Genomic DNA, 14,698 nt, shown 5'->3' on the forward strand with positions numbered 1-14,698 from the left:
CACCACTCACCTCTCCCAGCATGATGTGGAGCTGGAAGATCTGCCCTTCCCCTTCCACCTGCCGGACGCAGATCTTGCAGGTGAGCTCCGTGGAGGCCTGGCTGTACCTCTCCAGGGTGAAGGTGCAGTGCAGGGCTCGCTGGCTGCCACTCCAGATGTGATAGAAAGGGATTTCCTGAGGACCACCAAAGCACAGGCTCAGTGAAAGCTCCAGGAGATCCCTTGGGAGATCCCACTCCCTCCAGCCACCCCATGCGGATAAGATGGGACAGAGGGACCCTACAGACAGCATCCCACCAGAAAAGACCTGAAAACCAGTCCCACTTCCTCCATCCCTGTGGGAGACAACTTTGGAGACAAGACCAGGGCACTCACAACCCCACGGAGCCTGGCTGAGGATGGTGTCCCCAGTCTGGGACCCCAGCTGGACTTGCCTCTGCCCCTTACCTGGTACTTGGCCAACAGCTTGCTCCTCCATAGTGCATGGGGGATGTCATGGATGGAGAGACGCAAGTTGTGGTAGCTATCCTTGAAGGGCAGGGGCTTGGGCTCCTCCAGCAGGTACCCACCCAGTGTGCGCTCCAGCTCCAGCACCTCCTGGAGGCAATACGACAGGCAGAGTGAGACCATATGAAAAGCAGGGGCTGCTCCTCTCCTCCCTCCATACCCAAAGCTAAGTATGTTCCTGACAAGAGGAGCTAGCAGCAGCAACAAGCCCAGACAGGAAAGCAGCCTTTGCCACCCTGACAGCTGCTCTCCAAGAACTTGCCAACTCATCTCATGTGCCAGTGCCACCTACAACTTGAAGTTTATAATGTGAGAATCAGGATATGCCTCTGTACTCCTCAGACAATGCAAAGGTCCAACACAAAGGTCAGGCACACTTTTCACGAGTGCCATCCTATTTGTTTTTAACACCACCCCACTATTTTACCAGCAGCTCTTAGGAGAACAATTCAATCCAAGAGCCAAAGTGTTGCCTGCATCTCCACCTAGAGGCACTAAAGCAATCCTGACACTACAGAACAAGTCACAGGGAGTTAAACAGCCACTGCACCAGTGGTCCATATACCTTAAGGATCAAAATTCAAGCTTCCCATTTTGCACTCGATGTTACCTATGTCACAAATACCTCCCAACTAGGAGAGAGACACGTCTCCATGCAGGAATAACAGGATCTATAGAAAAATGATGCAATTCACAGCAGCGTTTTCTGTGGGGGGGAAAGCTCACCCAGCAGCAGCAAAACCTCTTGTGTAATCTCTGCAGAAAGGGAGCCCAGTAAAGGAGCTAAGCAACACCCTCATTGTTTCCTTTGGAGAGGGTGAGGAAGGACAGGGAAAACAGTAAACATGCTTATTACTTCACTGTGGTCACTTTGCAGGCAGTTGCATCAGGATGTCTGCTCCCTGGGGCCAGGCCATCCTGAGAGGCACCAGGTAGCATCTTGCCACCAGCACAAACAGCTTTGGGAAGCAGGGCAAGCCCACACCAGCATCACAAGGTAAGGTTACCTTCAGAGCATCTGGCGTGTCCTCTAAGCAGTAGACCTTGAGGCTGTACTCCAGGGAAGTACAAACAGTGGGGGCAAAGATCGCCAGCTGGAGCCTCTTGATGGCTGACCTGGAGTAGGACTCTCCAACGAAGACATAGGTGCCGAGCTGGTCTAGCAAAATGTGGCAAGACTTGGCTTCCAGCTGGCAGTAGCAGGGAGTATTGAGGGTCTCTTCATCCAAGGTCACAACTTCCTGCAGGGAAAGACGGGAAACCAAAGATGGGGGTCAGCACATCATCCAGGGGGTTGTGTCCTGCAATGCTCATGGTCATTACTGACTACAGGGGCTGGCTTCCCACCACCTTACCTCCCAGTTTCCCTGGTTGGACTGTGTTTTCAGGTGGTAAATCCAATCTGAGGAGCCGACATCGGCACAGTGGGGAATGGTCAGGACAACAGGGCGACACAGGAGCAAGCCAGTGGGTCCGCAGGTCACCGCTGGGCTCAATACTGTCTGAGTGCCTTCAGAGGGCAGGCTGGGGAGGGGAAAGGGGATACCGGTTGGAAAGAAAGCCTCACAGCAACCAACAAAAAGCAGAAGCATGGGCGGCAAGTTGTGACTTACAGGGCACTCTCTGCCTTGTTGAGGACCAGGTACATCTCGTAGAACTTCCCCTGGGGAATGGCACCATGGGGCACCAGCAGGCTCACCCCTAGCATGGAACACACAGGCATCAGTCACAAAACAAGGGAGAAACAACCAGGGAGAAACTACCCCTCTACCCCAGCTGGCAAGCACAAGGACAGAAATGAGATAGGGCTGCCCAGAGCACCCCAGGACAAACATCTCTAGATGTTCCTCAGCTGCACTGCTTACGCAGAGGAGCCAGGCCACTGCAGTAGGAAGCAAAACCACAGGTTGCGTCTTTTTGCAAGGAACTGGCCCTGGGTCAATGGTAAGGCCAGCCAGCAAAGTCCCGAGAGACTTTGACCTCTAGCTTGAGAAGCCTGGCTTGGGAATGGCTTGCTGCCTTCCTCCCCTGAGCCAGCTTTGGGGTAGCAAAGGGTTGCTCATGGCAGGCGAGTCTGCTGGGACAAGAACAACTCCTTGATCATTCAGCAGCCAAACATGCCCTACTCCCCAGCCTGTGGCTTACCAGTGCCCGGAATGGTGAGCCTTCCCCCCAAGTAGCCAAAGGTGCCACTGGCGCTGTTGCCATGCTCCCGAGGCAAGCTGAAGAGATGCTGGGAGCCCAGGGCTTTGCTCCGCATGTTCACAAAGTGGCTGTCCCTGGTGCTGTCCCCGGGGTAGGTGCCGGTGGTGGGGAGCCCTCCGAGCAGGTCTGTCCCCTCATGGAGCCCTGGCGAGGAGGCGGCGGTGGAGGAGTTGTACACCTTGATCTTAAGGTTGGGCAGGGGGTCTAGCAGGGGGGAGTTGGTCATGGGGATCTTGTCTGAGGAGTCCTGCAGGGCGTACATGGGGCCGCGGTACACCCCGGCACTGGCCGTCAGGTCTGGCTGCATTGAGGGGTGCAGCAGCTGAGGGTTGTCTGTGGGAGGAGGAAACACAGGTGGGATGAAGATGGCAGTGGAAACAAGAGGACATAAAAGCATTGCTTGACTAGAAGAGATGCCTCCATGCCTAGGAAGGGATAGAGGTGTGCACAGGAGGTACAGTGGGTGAACTCCTGGCTACGTCTGCCTTCCACCACTTGGAAGGGAACTGCTGAGCATCATGATTAAGTGAGAAACACTGAGTATCCTACAGTAAATATCTACCATATTTGCTTCGCAGATGCTTTTCCCTGGCTCCCACCATCAACACCTGACCACCTCCATGGCGTCCTCAGCCTTCAAATACCAGCATATTCCCTTAGAAAATTCAGGCTGGCGTCCGCTGAGGACCTGCACCCTACTGTGATTTGCAGCATTACTTTCCTTCTACCTGGGCTTGAGCTGGTGAGCAGGACCTGCCTGGAATGTAGCTCTTACCGTGCCGGGAGGTCTTGAAGTTGACAGGGTGGAAGCCTCCGGTCAGAGCAGCTGATGAGTCTGTGATGTCTGTGTCAAAATCCCGGCATCTCCTTCGGTACACCACCACCCCCACAGCCATGAGGATTACGATGAAGACAAAAATGGCCACCACCAGCCCGGCATACAGGGCCACATCGCCTGTGGCCTCCAGCACTGGAAGAGATTCAAAAAATGGAGGTGAAAAAAGGAGCGCCAGAAATGCACATCAAGACCCACCAGTGCTCCTCAACCCTACCACTAACTCGAGACACAGGCACAAAGGGGAAGATGTGTACTGGGCCCGCCCGTAAAAGCTGTGGCAGGAGGATGGAGGGTGTTTCCTAAGAGCAGTCCAGAAGTCAAGAGTGATGCCAGAGAATGAGATGGAGGAGAACCCCTCAAACCTTTGGAGGACACTTTGCCACAGCTCATGCAAACTTTACCGGAGCACCAAGAATCACAGAAACATTAGGTTTGTGCAGCTCATGTTTGTGTAGCTATCAACCCTCATATCCCACACAGAGACAACCCTGAGGAGTAAATGCAATGCCTATCCAATGCATCGCATAGATATGTACTTGAGCTATGCATCCAACTGGAATGATTGAGTGTCACTGTATCTATATAGACACCTCTCAGCTTTCCCACCTTCCCTTCCCCTGCCACAAGGCTCTTGATCTTTAAATGCCTGGCATAGCTTGAATATATTTGCTCAGAAAGAAGAGGGATGAAAAAGGAAGGCAGAGCATTGTAAAGCCTCCAGCACCAGGAGCTGAGCATGCACAACCCATCCTCCTCTCCTTCTTCCCTCCATGTTTGCTCACATCTCTTGGTTTCTATAGTTTTGTGCTGGAGTGAAGCCCAGTCCTGAGCTTGATGATCTCAGACACGTTAGGACTATGCCATTTCTGGGAAGTGTCACCTTGTCCCTGAGTTCATCCATGTGGATGCAAGAAACAGGAACCCTGATACACCCTGGGAGCCCCCCAGCTCAAGGAATGGAGTCCTCATAGTGGGGTGACGATGCCCGGAGTATCTCTGGTGCAGGACACTGTCTGCATTGTGGTGCACCCAAGAACTGCAGGCAGCAAAAGGGTGATGGGAGCAGGGATGCAAAATGGGTCAATTTATAGCTTCAAGCAGAGCACATGATTTAATATACACGGGAGTTCTGGGGTGGCCTTTAGTTGCTCCCTCTTCCCACCCTGTGCTTCCATAGCTGCTGAGGAACCCTACCATGGATGCAACAGAATAAAGCCAAAGCAATGCCGCACAAAGAAACAAAATGGCCATGAAATGAGCACTTACGGTGGCTTTTGGGTTCGCTTAGAACTCTCTTATCTGTTAGGAAAAAAAAGTTAGAAAACAAATGGTGAAGGTGGTGATGGTGTGATGGGGATGAAATGAAACAGAAGGCTGGGAGGGTAGAAGCCAGCCCAGGGAGCATGAGGAGCCTCAGCATAGTGGGGAAGAAGTGGAGAGCAGCATCATTCCCTGGGGCATGGAGAAAGCCAAGTAGAAGTGCGGTGATGAGGATATACCCATGCCCAGCCAGCCCCTGGGATGCATGATCCCACTAACACGACTTTGGGCATTTCTGGCCATAGCAACATTAAAGGGGACCGTGGTGTCACACAGCAGCAGGTGGCAGCATCAGCTGCTCAGCTTTCAGCGTGCCCACTCAGCGCAGCAGCACCATTATCATCATTACTGAGTTTTTTCGTAGCTGCTGCTGCAGAGCTCCTACCAAGCAATGACCCAGCTCAGATGTTTTTATGGTGGGGCTGAGAAACCCTCCTAGCTTGCCCCCACTAGCCACAACCAGCCTTATTTCAGCAGAGCCCCCAAAAACTTAGAGCCATTTCAGAAGGCTTGGTGGGGCATTTAGATCCCACAAAACTCCCCAAACCTTTCTTGACACCAGGTGAGAACTGACTTTTGAAGGGGTGAGTGTGGTTAAAAAACTTTGCTAAAGGCACAATTTAAAAACCAGGTGCCAGCAATGCTGCTGCCTGCCCCATCAATTTCGGGGCACAACCAACAACAACACAGCCAAGTGCCAGGGCAACACAGCCCCCAGCATCATCTACAGCACCGGTCCCTGCACTCCTGCCCACATACTCACTCTGTAGGCAGAGCCCATCGGTGCAGTTTTTGGAGTCAAGCAGCACGCCGCTGCAGTCCTTGCCACCGTTGCGGGGAGCCGGGGCGGCACACTCGCGGCTGCGCCAGTGGGTGCATTCGGTGCTGCACGCTGACCACTTGCTCCACTCTGTCCATGCACCATCCACTGCAGGCCACAAAACACAGGCACATCAGTAAACCCCTTGGCATGGCTTCGGGGCTCATTCCCCAGAGCCGGAATGTCTCTGTTAGTAGAAAGGTAACCATGCCCCTCTCAGGGCTTCCAGAGACCTGCAGGGAGCATTATCCCAGCAAACCAAGACCCACTACTATCTGAGGCAATTAAGTTGAACCTCTACAAATATCTCCAGGTCTTTCAAGTCTCAGCAGACTGAAAGATGCTTTGGACTGATCTCCTGCACCCCTGTCTCCTTGGGGTGCACTGGGAGCACAAGTGGACCGTGCAACCAGCGGGACAGGCAGTGTGGGCAAGCCAGTTTCCGAGCCCCCCTTACCTGGGCAGAGAGTGGTGCAGGTGATTTTCTGGAAAGGCTGCCCATCACAGAAGGAGCCACCGTTCAGTGGTGCGGGGTTGGTGCACGTCCGGGTGCGCTTCTGCCAGCCCCGGCCACAGCGGTTGTTGCAAGGAGACCACTCGGACCAGGTGGACCAGCCACCATTCACTGCAAGAGGAGATGGACAGCGTTAACACATCAATAGAGCCCTAGCCCATTTCATCAGCGACTGGAGGTAAGCCTAGGGTTCACCAGGTTCTCTGTTCTTACATCTTCCATGACACCCTGGAACACCTCACCCTCATGGAAAGTAAATCATGAGACTCCTTCTCATGTCACACACCCCATGTACAAGGTGCTCAAGCCTGTTTGGTCCCTTTTCCGCTTTACATTTGGCCACAGCAGATCTTTGGTTCTGTAGCAAAGTTTAGCCAAATGCAGCTTTCCAGCGGGGTCTAACCCCTACTCACCTTTGTACACAAACGAGAAGGCTTGGAAATACCTACACCTAATAAACTCTCCTAACAGCCTGCACAAGCTAGTAGAGGTTCCTGTTTTGCAGATATTGGATATTGCCTACTTCAGTGAAATGCCCTGGTGGGGTTTGCTCCTACCACTCCCAGAAAGTTCCTGTATTTCCCCTTGGCTTGGGGACATGGCTAGCAGCAAAGGTCCCCTCCCCAAGAGCAAGGGCCAGTTACCGTAGACGATGACGGCAGCTGTGGTGCTACGGCGTTTGGCTACAATGTTCTTGGCCATGCAGGTGTAATTAGCAGTGTCCAAGAGCCGAGCCTGTTTGATGATGAGGTTGTGATCGATGGTGATCAGGAAGTTGGTGTCCTGGGTGGGATCGATGACATCTTCATTCCTCAGCCACTCCACCTAGCAGTGCAAAGGAATGAATGGTTAACGATGGTGATTAAGCTGATTAAGAACTGAACACTCAGCCAGGAAAAGCTCATAATGAATTTTAGTGGAAATGTTCATCCCATGTACTCACCGCCACCAGGGTCTCCAAGAAAGCTATGACATGACTGCTTAACTAGGCTGTTTGCGAAGGGCATGAGTCAATATCACTGAGCATGGGTGAAGGCATGAGCAAGGAGAAACACCAGGGAGGAGGGGCTGCATTCACGAGCCCTGACAGAGAGCAAAACCCCTCAGACCAGCCTATGACCTGCCCCAAAGCCCTCCCCGTTCTCATTACCAAGACCACCAATATCCTCAGCACCACAACCACTGATTGGCCAACCTTGCCTCTGACTGCATTGATTTCTCCCCAGAAGCTGGGCCAAACCCAGCCTGACTAGGACACACTACTGCTGTTTTGGCCAAGGATGGAACACTGTGGCTACCAAGAATGCACAGCTGCTGGGGGCTGATAGAGCTGTGGGCAAGAAAAGCACCACCACCATGCTAGGGAAAACCATCTGTACTGACTTTCCCAGCCCTTGGCTCCCGATTTTAACTGCTCCCCTTCAGAAAAGCCACAGGGTGCCTCCTGGTTAGGTCTTCCCTCGAACGGGTTAACAACACATCAGGAAGCATGGGAGAGGTAGGTTGAGCAGGTGCCGAGGTTACATATGTTATTAGATGTCAGAATAACAGAGCCACTACCCAAAATAAACAATTTGCTGAATAATGAAAGCTGACGGACTCGGCACGAGGCCATCCATCATGGCAGCAAGCCATCTGCAAGGACATGCCCCGCCTCTCCTGGGGTGGGAGGACACCCCACTGGGCATTCCTTCGGGTTGCTGAGCTGCTCACCTCTGCCTGTGGCACCCCCTCGGGCGGGCGGCACTGCAGCAGGACCTCGTGCTCCAGCGGGACCTCCTTGCCCAATGGCTCCTGGTCAAAGTTCTTCCGTAGGTCTGGGAGGGAAAGGAAAGCCCAGGTATTACCAGCCCACCTCAGAAACCAGGCAACCTGCGAAACCTCTGTGGGGAAACAGCACTGCCTTGGCCCCAGGGGTCCACAAATAGGGAAATCCCTCTGGCATAGCACAGCTATGGAAAAACATGTCCTGGAAGAAAGAATCTGAAGAAGTAACTTTTCCAGGACGAATTCAGGGCAGCATATGGTGCTCAAGGACGATGCCTTTCCTCCTTCATGTGTTTGCAGGTTCATACCCCCCTCCTGTCTTTTCCCTTTTGGACTAAATCTCAGCTTAACTCAGAGGTTTCTTCAACCCTCTCATTTCTTCAGTAGCAGGAGCATCACTAGATGGTGCTGCAACCCTCTACTACAGCACCCAGCCCTCTGTGGCTGCAGCTCCTGCTTGTGCAGGGCAGCGAAACCTTGGTTCACCTCATCTGCTTGGCTCCCAGAAACACCAAACCCTTGGCTGGGGCTGAACAAACCAGCTTCCTCCATAGCCATCCCTGTACCGCCTTAATTTCCCTGTTAAGACTAAATCCTTCAGCAGCATAGCTGAAACACCAGCCACCGCCGTTTTGAACAACGTTGGATTATTAGCCCTCTAATAGCAAAATCTGTTTATGACTGGGGAAGCCTGACTGTTCTACTATAGCTTTGCCATCTCATTTGCTAAGAGAGCAAACTCAGCTGGGTAACAGCCTGATTAACTCGCCCTTAATCAGGCTGACACCCACAAACAGCAGCTTAAAGAAGTGACATATGACAGCAGGGACTCCAGAGACACAGAATCGCTGATTCAGGCAAAGTGTGCAAGGTGCTAACTGTTGGTTTATTAACGATAATAAAGCACTGGGAAGAGCTGAGCATGCTGACGGGCAATGCGGTATTAACCCAGGTAATGCCACAGCCTCTTACCTAGGCAGATAGGGACAATGCCTGCTCAGAAGCAAAGCTCAAGCTGGGATGGGGAGCTAAGACCAGGGCTACCCAGAAAGGATGGGTCATCTCCAACTGATCAGAAAGCACTGCTTTCAACATGGAACCAACTTTCGGAGATGGCCAGCCCCACTCAACTGCACCTACCGTGTCTTGGGGAAGCCAGGAATGAATGACCTGGCTGCTATTTCAGCTGCCAGAAGCAGCGCACACCTGGCTTGGCACTATTGCTTTTTCAGCCTGGGATCCAGGGTCACACCTCAGGTTTTGCAAACAATTTCTAAATTGGTGGATTGTGCCCTCTGGAAACCTTTTGGGGCCCCAAAGTGGAAAAGAAGGTGGAAGAAGGACTCATTTAAACTAAATCAGTAGACTGTGAGCCGAAGCAGTGCAGGTAGGTAAATGCAGCTCCTGCAGAGGGACAGGGAGCACTGCTGGGAGCGTTGTGTCTGAGCAAGCACTATATGTATTGGGTACTTACATGCTATGCGGACGTATGCCCTGCGGCTCTTCGTCGTGCCCGCGGAGCTCCAGGCCACACACTGGCACCAGTAATCTTCTAAGCCGAAGAGCTCCTCTACCTGCTGCCGGGAGACCTCGATCTGTACCTCCCGCACCAGCATCCCTGGAAGAGGACAGAGGGATGGCACCGGCTTGGCAAGAGCACCCAGGAGGAGGTAAACTGAGGCAGCACCCAAGAGGGCTCAGAGGCTTACAGATGCAGAGAGCTGGAGGCATCTCAGAGGCATCTTGTTTTGGCACCTCTGTAAATCAGGGAGGCTGCCCCCTCCCTTTGACTTCGAGCTGAAGCCAGGGCAATGGCTGATGTGCAGAAGTCTTCTTTTCTTTTTTCCCCTAGTATGGCTGGGCAGGACCAGAACCTTTTGACCATTTCACCAGGCATCACCCTCCTCCATCAGCCCTCTCCCCCAGCACTGACATCTCCATCCCTGCCCAAACGCTTTCCCACCCACTGGGGTTTGAAGGATGCCTCCTCTGAGGCTCTGCTGCAGGGAAACCATCTTTTGTCAGCTGCCATTTAAACACAAATAGAACAAGACAAATAAAAGATCTTAAGAAATAATCCGGTGATGGTGGCGTTTCATGCCTACTGACTCCAAACAGAGTTACACACCTCCATCAACCCCCAAACACCTCTGTGAATTCTGCCAGGACACCCTGGCCATGGCAAAGGCGCAATGACAAAGGTGGCACCACCATGTCCAGGACACAGTCCCCTGCACCGCAGGATGCTGAGGCTTGTCCAAAGCATTGCCAAGGGTGGGAGTGACTGAGGACTTGCTTTTCCTTATTTTAAGAGATACCTGCCCTTTCTTTTTGCAGCTTATATGTATAAAAAGGCCTCAATTTCACAGCGATAGAGAGCCGCTTGCTCCCCAGCTGTAATGTTGTTAGCTCACTCCCAGTGCTGCAAGGAGCAGTTACTACCTCTCTGCCACCTTCCCGCAAAAGAGCTGGCAAACGTGCACCAAGGAAATACAATTTGCCTTGCCACTAATAAGGGGAGGGGAAGGGGAGGCATTTTGGGCCAAGCAGTTTTGGAAAACTTAGGGCTTTTAGAAGGACCCAGGACAGAGATGGTGCAAAACCATCTTGTCTCTCTGGAAAGCACCAGTGGGGTGGGTTGAGCAGCCCTGGAAAGGTGGGGAGCATCCCGCAAATGCCCTGCTATCTCTGTAACCCCCAAAAGCAAAGATTACCCAATACCATAGACCAAGCTTATAGCTCACAGAGTTGACTATTTAAGGGGCTTACAGGCATCCAAACACAGCCGCTCTTACTGACTGTCCCTTCTCACCCAGCTGAATTATCTGACTTGGCCTATTTTTGCTTTCTTCCACATGAAACGCTTTGGATCAGACGCAGTCAGAGCATTACTAAGCCCAGCTCATTCAAGACACGTCATCTTAAAAGTTGCTTTTTTTTTTTTTCCCTTTTTTTTTTTTTTTCCTTAAGGTGCCTTTTTCCAAGCTTTTAACCAAGGACACTTAAAAAGCCATGAACGCCTAACTGTGTTAACCCATCACTTTGTGGCCAGCTCTCCCCCATGCCCTTTGTGGCAGCTTTCTCTACAGACAGCAGGCATTGCAAACAGAGATGTTTTTAGCACAGTAAGCCATTGTGGTTCTGGCTCCTTTTTTCTTAGGGTAGCTGCTGGGCAGATATGCCCACGCTGGCAGAGTTTACATGCACAGCATCACCTCTGCACTGTCAGTTTGTTCACTGATAGCAGCAATGCCATCTTTGAAGCCTGGGTGAAGAAAGCGTGCAATGTTTCCTCCCCAAATGGATGGCACACGTTCTGCATCTGCAGACTGGGATCTGAGAGGGAGGTGTTGGCCCAAAGCAAAGGGGTCCCCTACTAAAACAGGGTAAGCTCTTGCTGCACAGACTTTCTGCTCCCTTACTGCTCTGTTTTCTCCAGCCTGTTTTACTCAAGAGTTGCGTGAAGCAGGTTATTCAGACAGGGGTATTCATTCTAGGGGTGGAGCAAATGGGGAGGCCAGAAATACAGTGATTTTCCACATCACTAAACCATGAAACTCCCTGCTACAGGATGCTGGGACGATCCAGAGGAGAAATGAATCCTAACAGCATTTAGACAAATTAACAGAAAGGAATCCATCCAGGGCTGGACCACACTGCTAAGATATTGTCACCAGACCAGGGAGTCCCTTAATCACACACATTAGAAAGCTGGGAGGTAACAGAGCAGGGTCCACCACTCCCTCCTTGTCCTGGTTCAGTGCTCTTCCTCTAAGCATCCACCATGGCCACACGCAGGGTGCGTGAACTTCTGGCTCAACCCAGTGTGGCCACGTTATAAATAAATGACTAACCCCTCAGTGAAGGCTGCCCAGTCACTAATCTGCACTGGCTTTGCCCTAGAGCAGTGAGGGTTGCAAACCTGGCCTCCGCAAGAACTGGGAGGTGGAGATGGACTCCAAAACAGTGCTTCCAGTGCTCCCAACAGCCTCTGTTGAAGCAAGGGGAAAGACTTCCCATGCGTGTTTGACCATCCTTCAGACAGAGATCTTCTGGAGGAAAAACACTCCAGGAACAGATGAAGCAACATTAGGAAGAAAGACTCAAAAAGCCGCAGAGAAAAGGAACAATCTTCCCTTTCCAGAGCAGGTTCAGAGACGCACCCAAGCAAAGACTGGCTCGCAGACAGCACTGGATGAAGAGCTGAGGAGATGCCAAGGAAGGGCAAGACTGTGTTAAAAAATCGAAGGGATGAGAGGAGATTCTATAAAAATACTTGTGCTCCAGGCTGACAAAATCTCTCCTAAGCTCAGCCTGCCTTCTGTGGCCAACACCACAGCAGTTCAAAAGGCTATGTTGGTTTAAAGCCCTCTAGAGATGAGGGATGCTACACGTTCAGTGATTTGCAGAGAAATGTGACTGTTTTCTTCCTCTTCCTGATCAGGCTACAGGTACCAAAATTGGTGCAGACAAGACAAGAGCGGAGCTAAAGCATCCCAATTTTAGCAGATCTGCTTTAGTACGTGATATATGTAATCCCACATCTTGTTCACATGCCGAGACATTTCAAAGCATGGGGCAGGAAGATCTGTGGAGCCCAATCTCCTGCAATAAGAAACCTCTTAGAATGCCTAAACCACATTCTCAGCCCTCCAATTTCAGACAGCCAGCAGCTGACTTGTCCTCTGAGGCAGGGAAGGACTCATCTGCCATTAAAAGGCATTTCAAATCCTACCTGAAAATGTTCTCATCGCCCATTAAACATCCAATCCTGTTGTGAACTGGAGAGAGCTGCCAGCCTTCGCTACCCCTCGTGGCAATGACTCCTACATGTTGATTAGGCATTTTGTAGCAAAGCGTTTCCTTTTTTTTTTATCCATTTTAAAAGTGCTTCTTTCAAATTGCATTTAACAACCCCATGTCCTGCAAATGGATAAGCGTGCAAGCACACAGGCTGACTTCCCCAGGCTTCTATGAGGTATGGTGACCCATACCATCATCATGCCTTCATCAATGGCTGGGAAAGGGGCAGCTCCTCTGCTAAAGTTCACTGATGATGTAGAAAGAGAGACAAGCTGGGCACAGACCAAGGAAGTGGGAAACATACAAAAGCAACCTCATGAGATTGCAATCACCTGGGGAATGATAAACATGAATCACAGACCTATTGGTCTCCTTGAAGGAGAAACATCTACAGCATGGATGTGCAAGAGAGAAAAGGGCAGAAGTGCCTGGAAAGAAGAGAGGGGAAGGGCAGACAGGGGGATGCCAGGGTGGGTTTGCTCACCGGTGGCCTCATCCAGGCTTTCCTTGGTGACGTGGTCGTTCTGGTTGACCCACTCCCCGTTGCACTTGAAGTAGATCTGGGTGGCGGGGTTGGCGCGGCAGACAAGCTCCACCGGCTTGTTCTTCACGATGTAGGCATCCTGCGGCTCCAGCAGAAAATAAGGCAGGGTCTCCGCCGGGGGCGAGGGGAAGGAGTCGGGCAGCACATCGCTGTACTCCAGCCCTGTCAGGGGAGCGAGAGGGTCAGGAGGTGCCCTTAATCCCATCCCAGCAGGGACTCAACTCCTGTCGCTTCATCCTTCCCAGCTCTGCCCTGTATGCAGTGGTGTTACCAACAGCTGTTGCCGAGGATGCTCAGAAAAGCAAAAGAGGGCTGGAGAGTCCCAAAAAAAGAGAAAAGCAATTCTCTGCTAGCTAGACCTGCTGCTGCTGTGGAGTGCATCCTGGTTTTGCCTGGGTAGCAGCCCCTCCATCCATACCCCAAGACCAGGCTGACTCCAGAGCCTGAGTGATCTCGCTAAAGGACACCACAAGGTATAAAGGAAAACAAACCCAAGTCCAGGGAAGGTGACAAGGACACGAAGAGGCTCCAGAGGGGCTGGTGTCCCCCTTCCCAAGCCTCCCTCCCAAGGCCCTGGGGAACGCAAGGGCATGCTCCAAGTAAAATGCTGTCAGGGCTTGTGCTGGGAACGCAGACCACGACCCCAGCACAAATCTCACACATCCCGCTCTTTGGTGGAGTTGTGTGGGGGATCTCAGCCCCCTGCCAACACTTGAATCTCAGCATCACACAACACAGGGGGCACCAGCAGCCCCTGCAAGGGCAGACTCCAAGGACCAGCTATCTGCCCATCACAGGTAAGCAATTGCTTCAGCCCAGCCACCTGGGGAGAAATGCAATCACCCAAAATGCATTTCCCAAAATGCAATCCCACCCCAAAAAACAGACTGGGTCATTGCCCTGGTCATCTCCATCTTCCTGCTTGTTTGCTTTCAAAAACCATCTAAATGCAAAAAATACTAGAAAAAGAGGTCGTGTCTGCTCAGGTCAGGCCAAGGAAAGCCTTGAAAAGGGACAAGCACATCAGCGGTTACCCAGGGATGTAATTCCTGAGGATTGGGAGCCTCAAGGTGACTCACACCCCCAGCACTGGCTTGGAAAGATGCTGTGACCAACACTGAGGATCATCTGCAGTATCCAGCATAGGAATGTTTCCTGTTTCCAATCAATTTGCCCATTAAGATCAAATCCAAGTATCACAGGACTGATAAAAAGCCACATACATGCACTGGGATGCTACTCCTTAACCTGTTGTTACTGGGCATCTCGCTAGCAGTCAGGTCACATCACAAGGCTTTTCTTTACACCTAGTAGTGTTATGAGCTTTTCCTCCTCCTCTCTTCCCCGAGTGACAGCTGTGATCCTCAACTCCAGGCACTG

At 51.9% G+C, this 14,698-nt stretch overlaps 1 protein-coding gene across 2 annotated transcripts in view; it reads right to left on the reverse strand.

Moving 5' to 3' along the window:
• The window catches only part of UNC5B (unc-5 netrin receptor B), a 55,175-nt gene that overhangs the window by 3,655 nt on the left and 36,822 nt on the right, over positions 1–14,698 (reverse strand). Inside the window, exons 2-15 of one of the 2 annotated variants that reach the window (XM_065671031.1) lie at positions 13,259–13,480; positions 9,446–9,589; positions 7,918–8,021; positions 6,849–7,029; positions 6,148–6,315; positions 5,634–5,798; positions 4,817–4,849; positions 3,488–3,682; positions 2,653–3,045; positions 2,121–2,208; positions 1,863–2,031; positions 1,515–1,748; positions 448–597; positions 11–175 (exon numbers count right to left, since the gene is read on the reverse strand). In XM_065671031.1, coding sequence (XP_065527103.1) covers positions 11–175; positions 448–597; positions 1,515–1,748; positions 1,863–2,031; positions 2,121–2,208; positions 2,653–3,045; positions 3,488–3,682; positions 4,817–4,849; positions 5,634–5,798; positions 6,148–6,315; positions 6,849–7,029; positions 7,918–8,021; positions 9,446–9,589; positions 13,259–13,480 — 2,411 coding nt within the window. The remainder of the gene's footprint in view (positions 1–10; positions 176–447; positions 598–1,514; positions 1,749–1,862; positions 2,032–2,120; positions 2,209–2,652; positions 3,046–3,487; positions 3,683–4,816; positions 4,850–5,633; positions 5,799–6,147; positions 6,316–6,848; positions 7,030–7,917; positions 8,022–9,445; positions 9,590–13,258; positions 13,481–14,698) is intronic. The other variant, XM_065671032.1, reaches the window with a different exon arrangement.

Source organism: Lathamus discolor, chromosome 3, assembly GCF_037157495.1.
Source record: "Lathamus discolor isolate bLatDis1 chromosome 3, bLatDis1.hap1, whole genome shotgun sequence".
NCBI classification, from domain to species: Eukaryota; Metazoa; Chordata; class Aves; order Psittaciformes; family Psittacidae; genus Lathamus; species Lathamus discolor.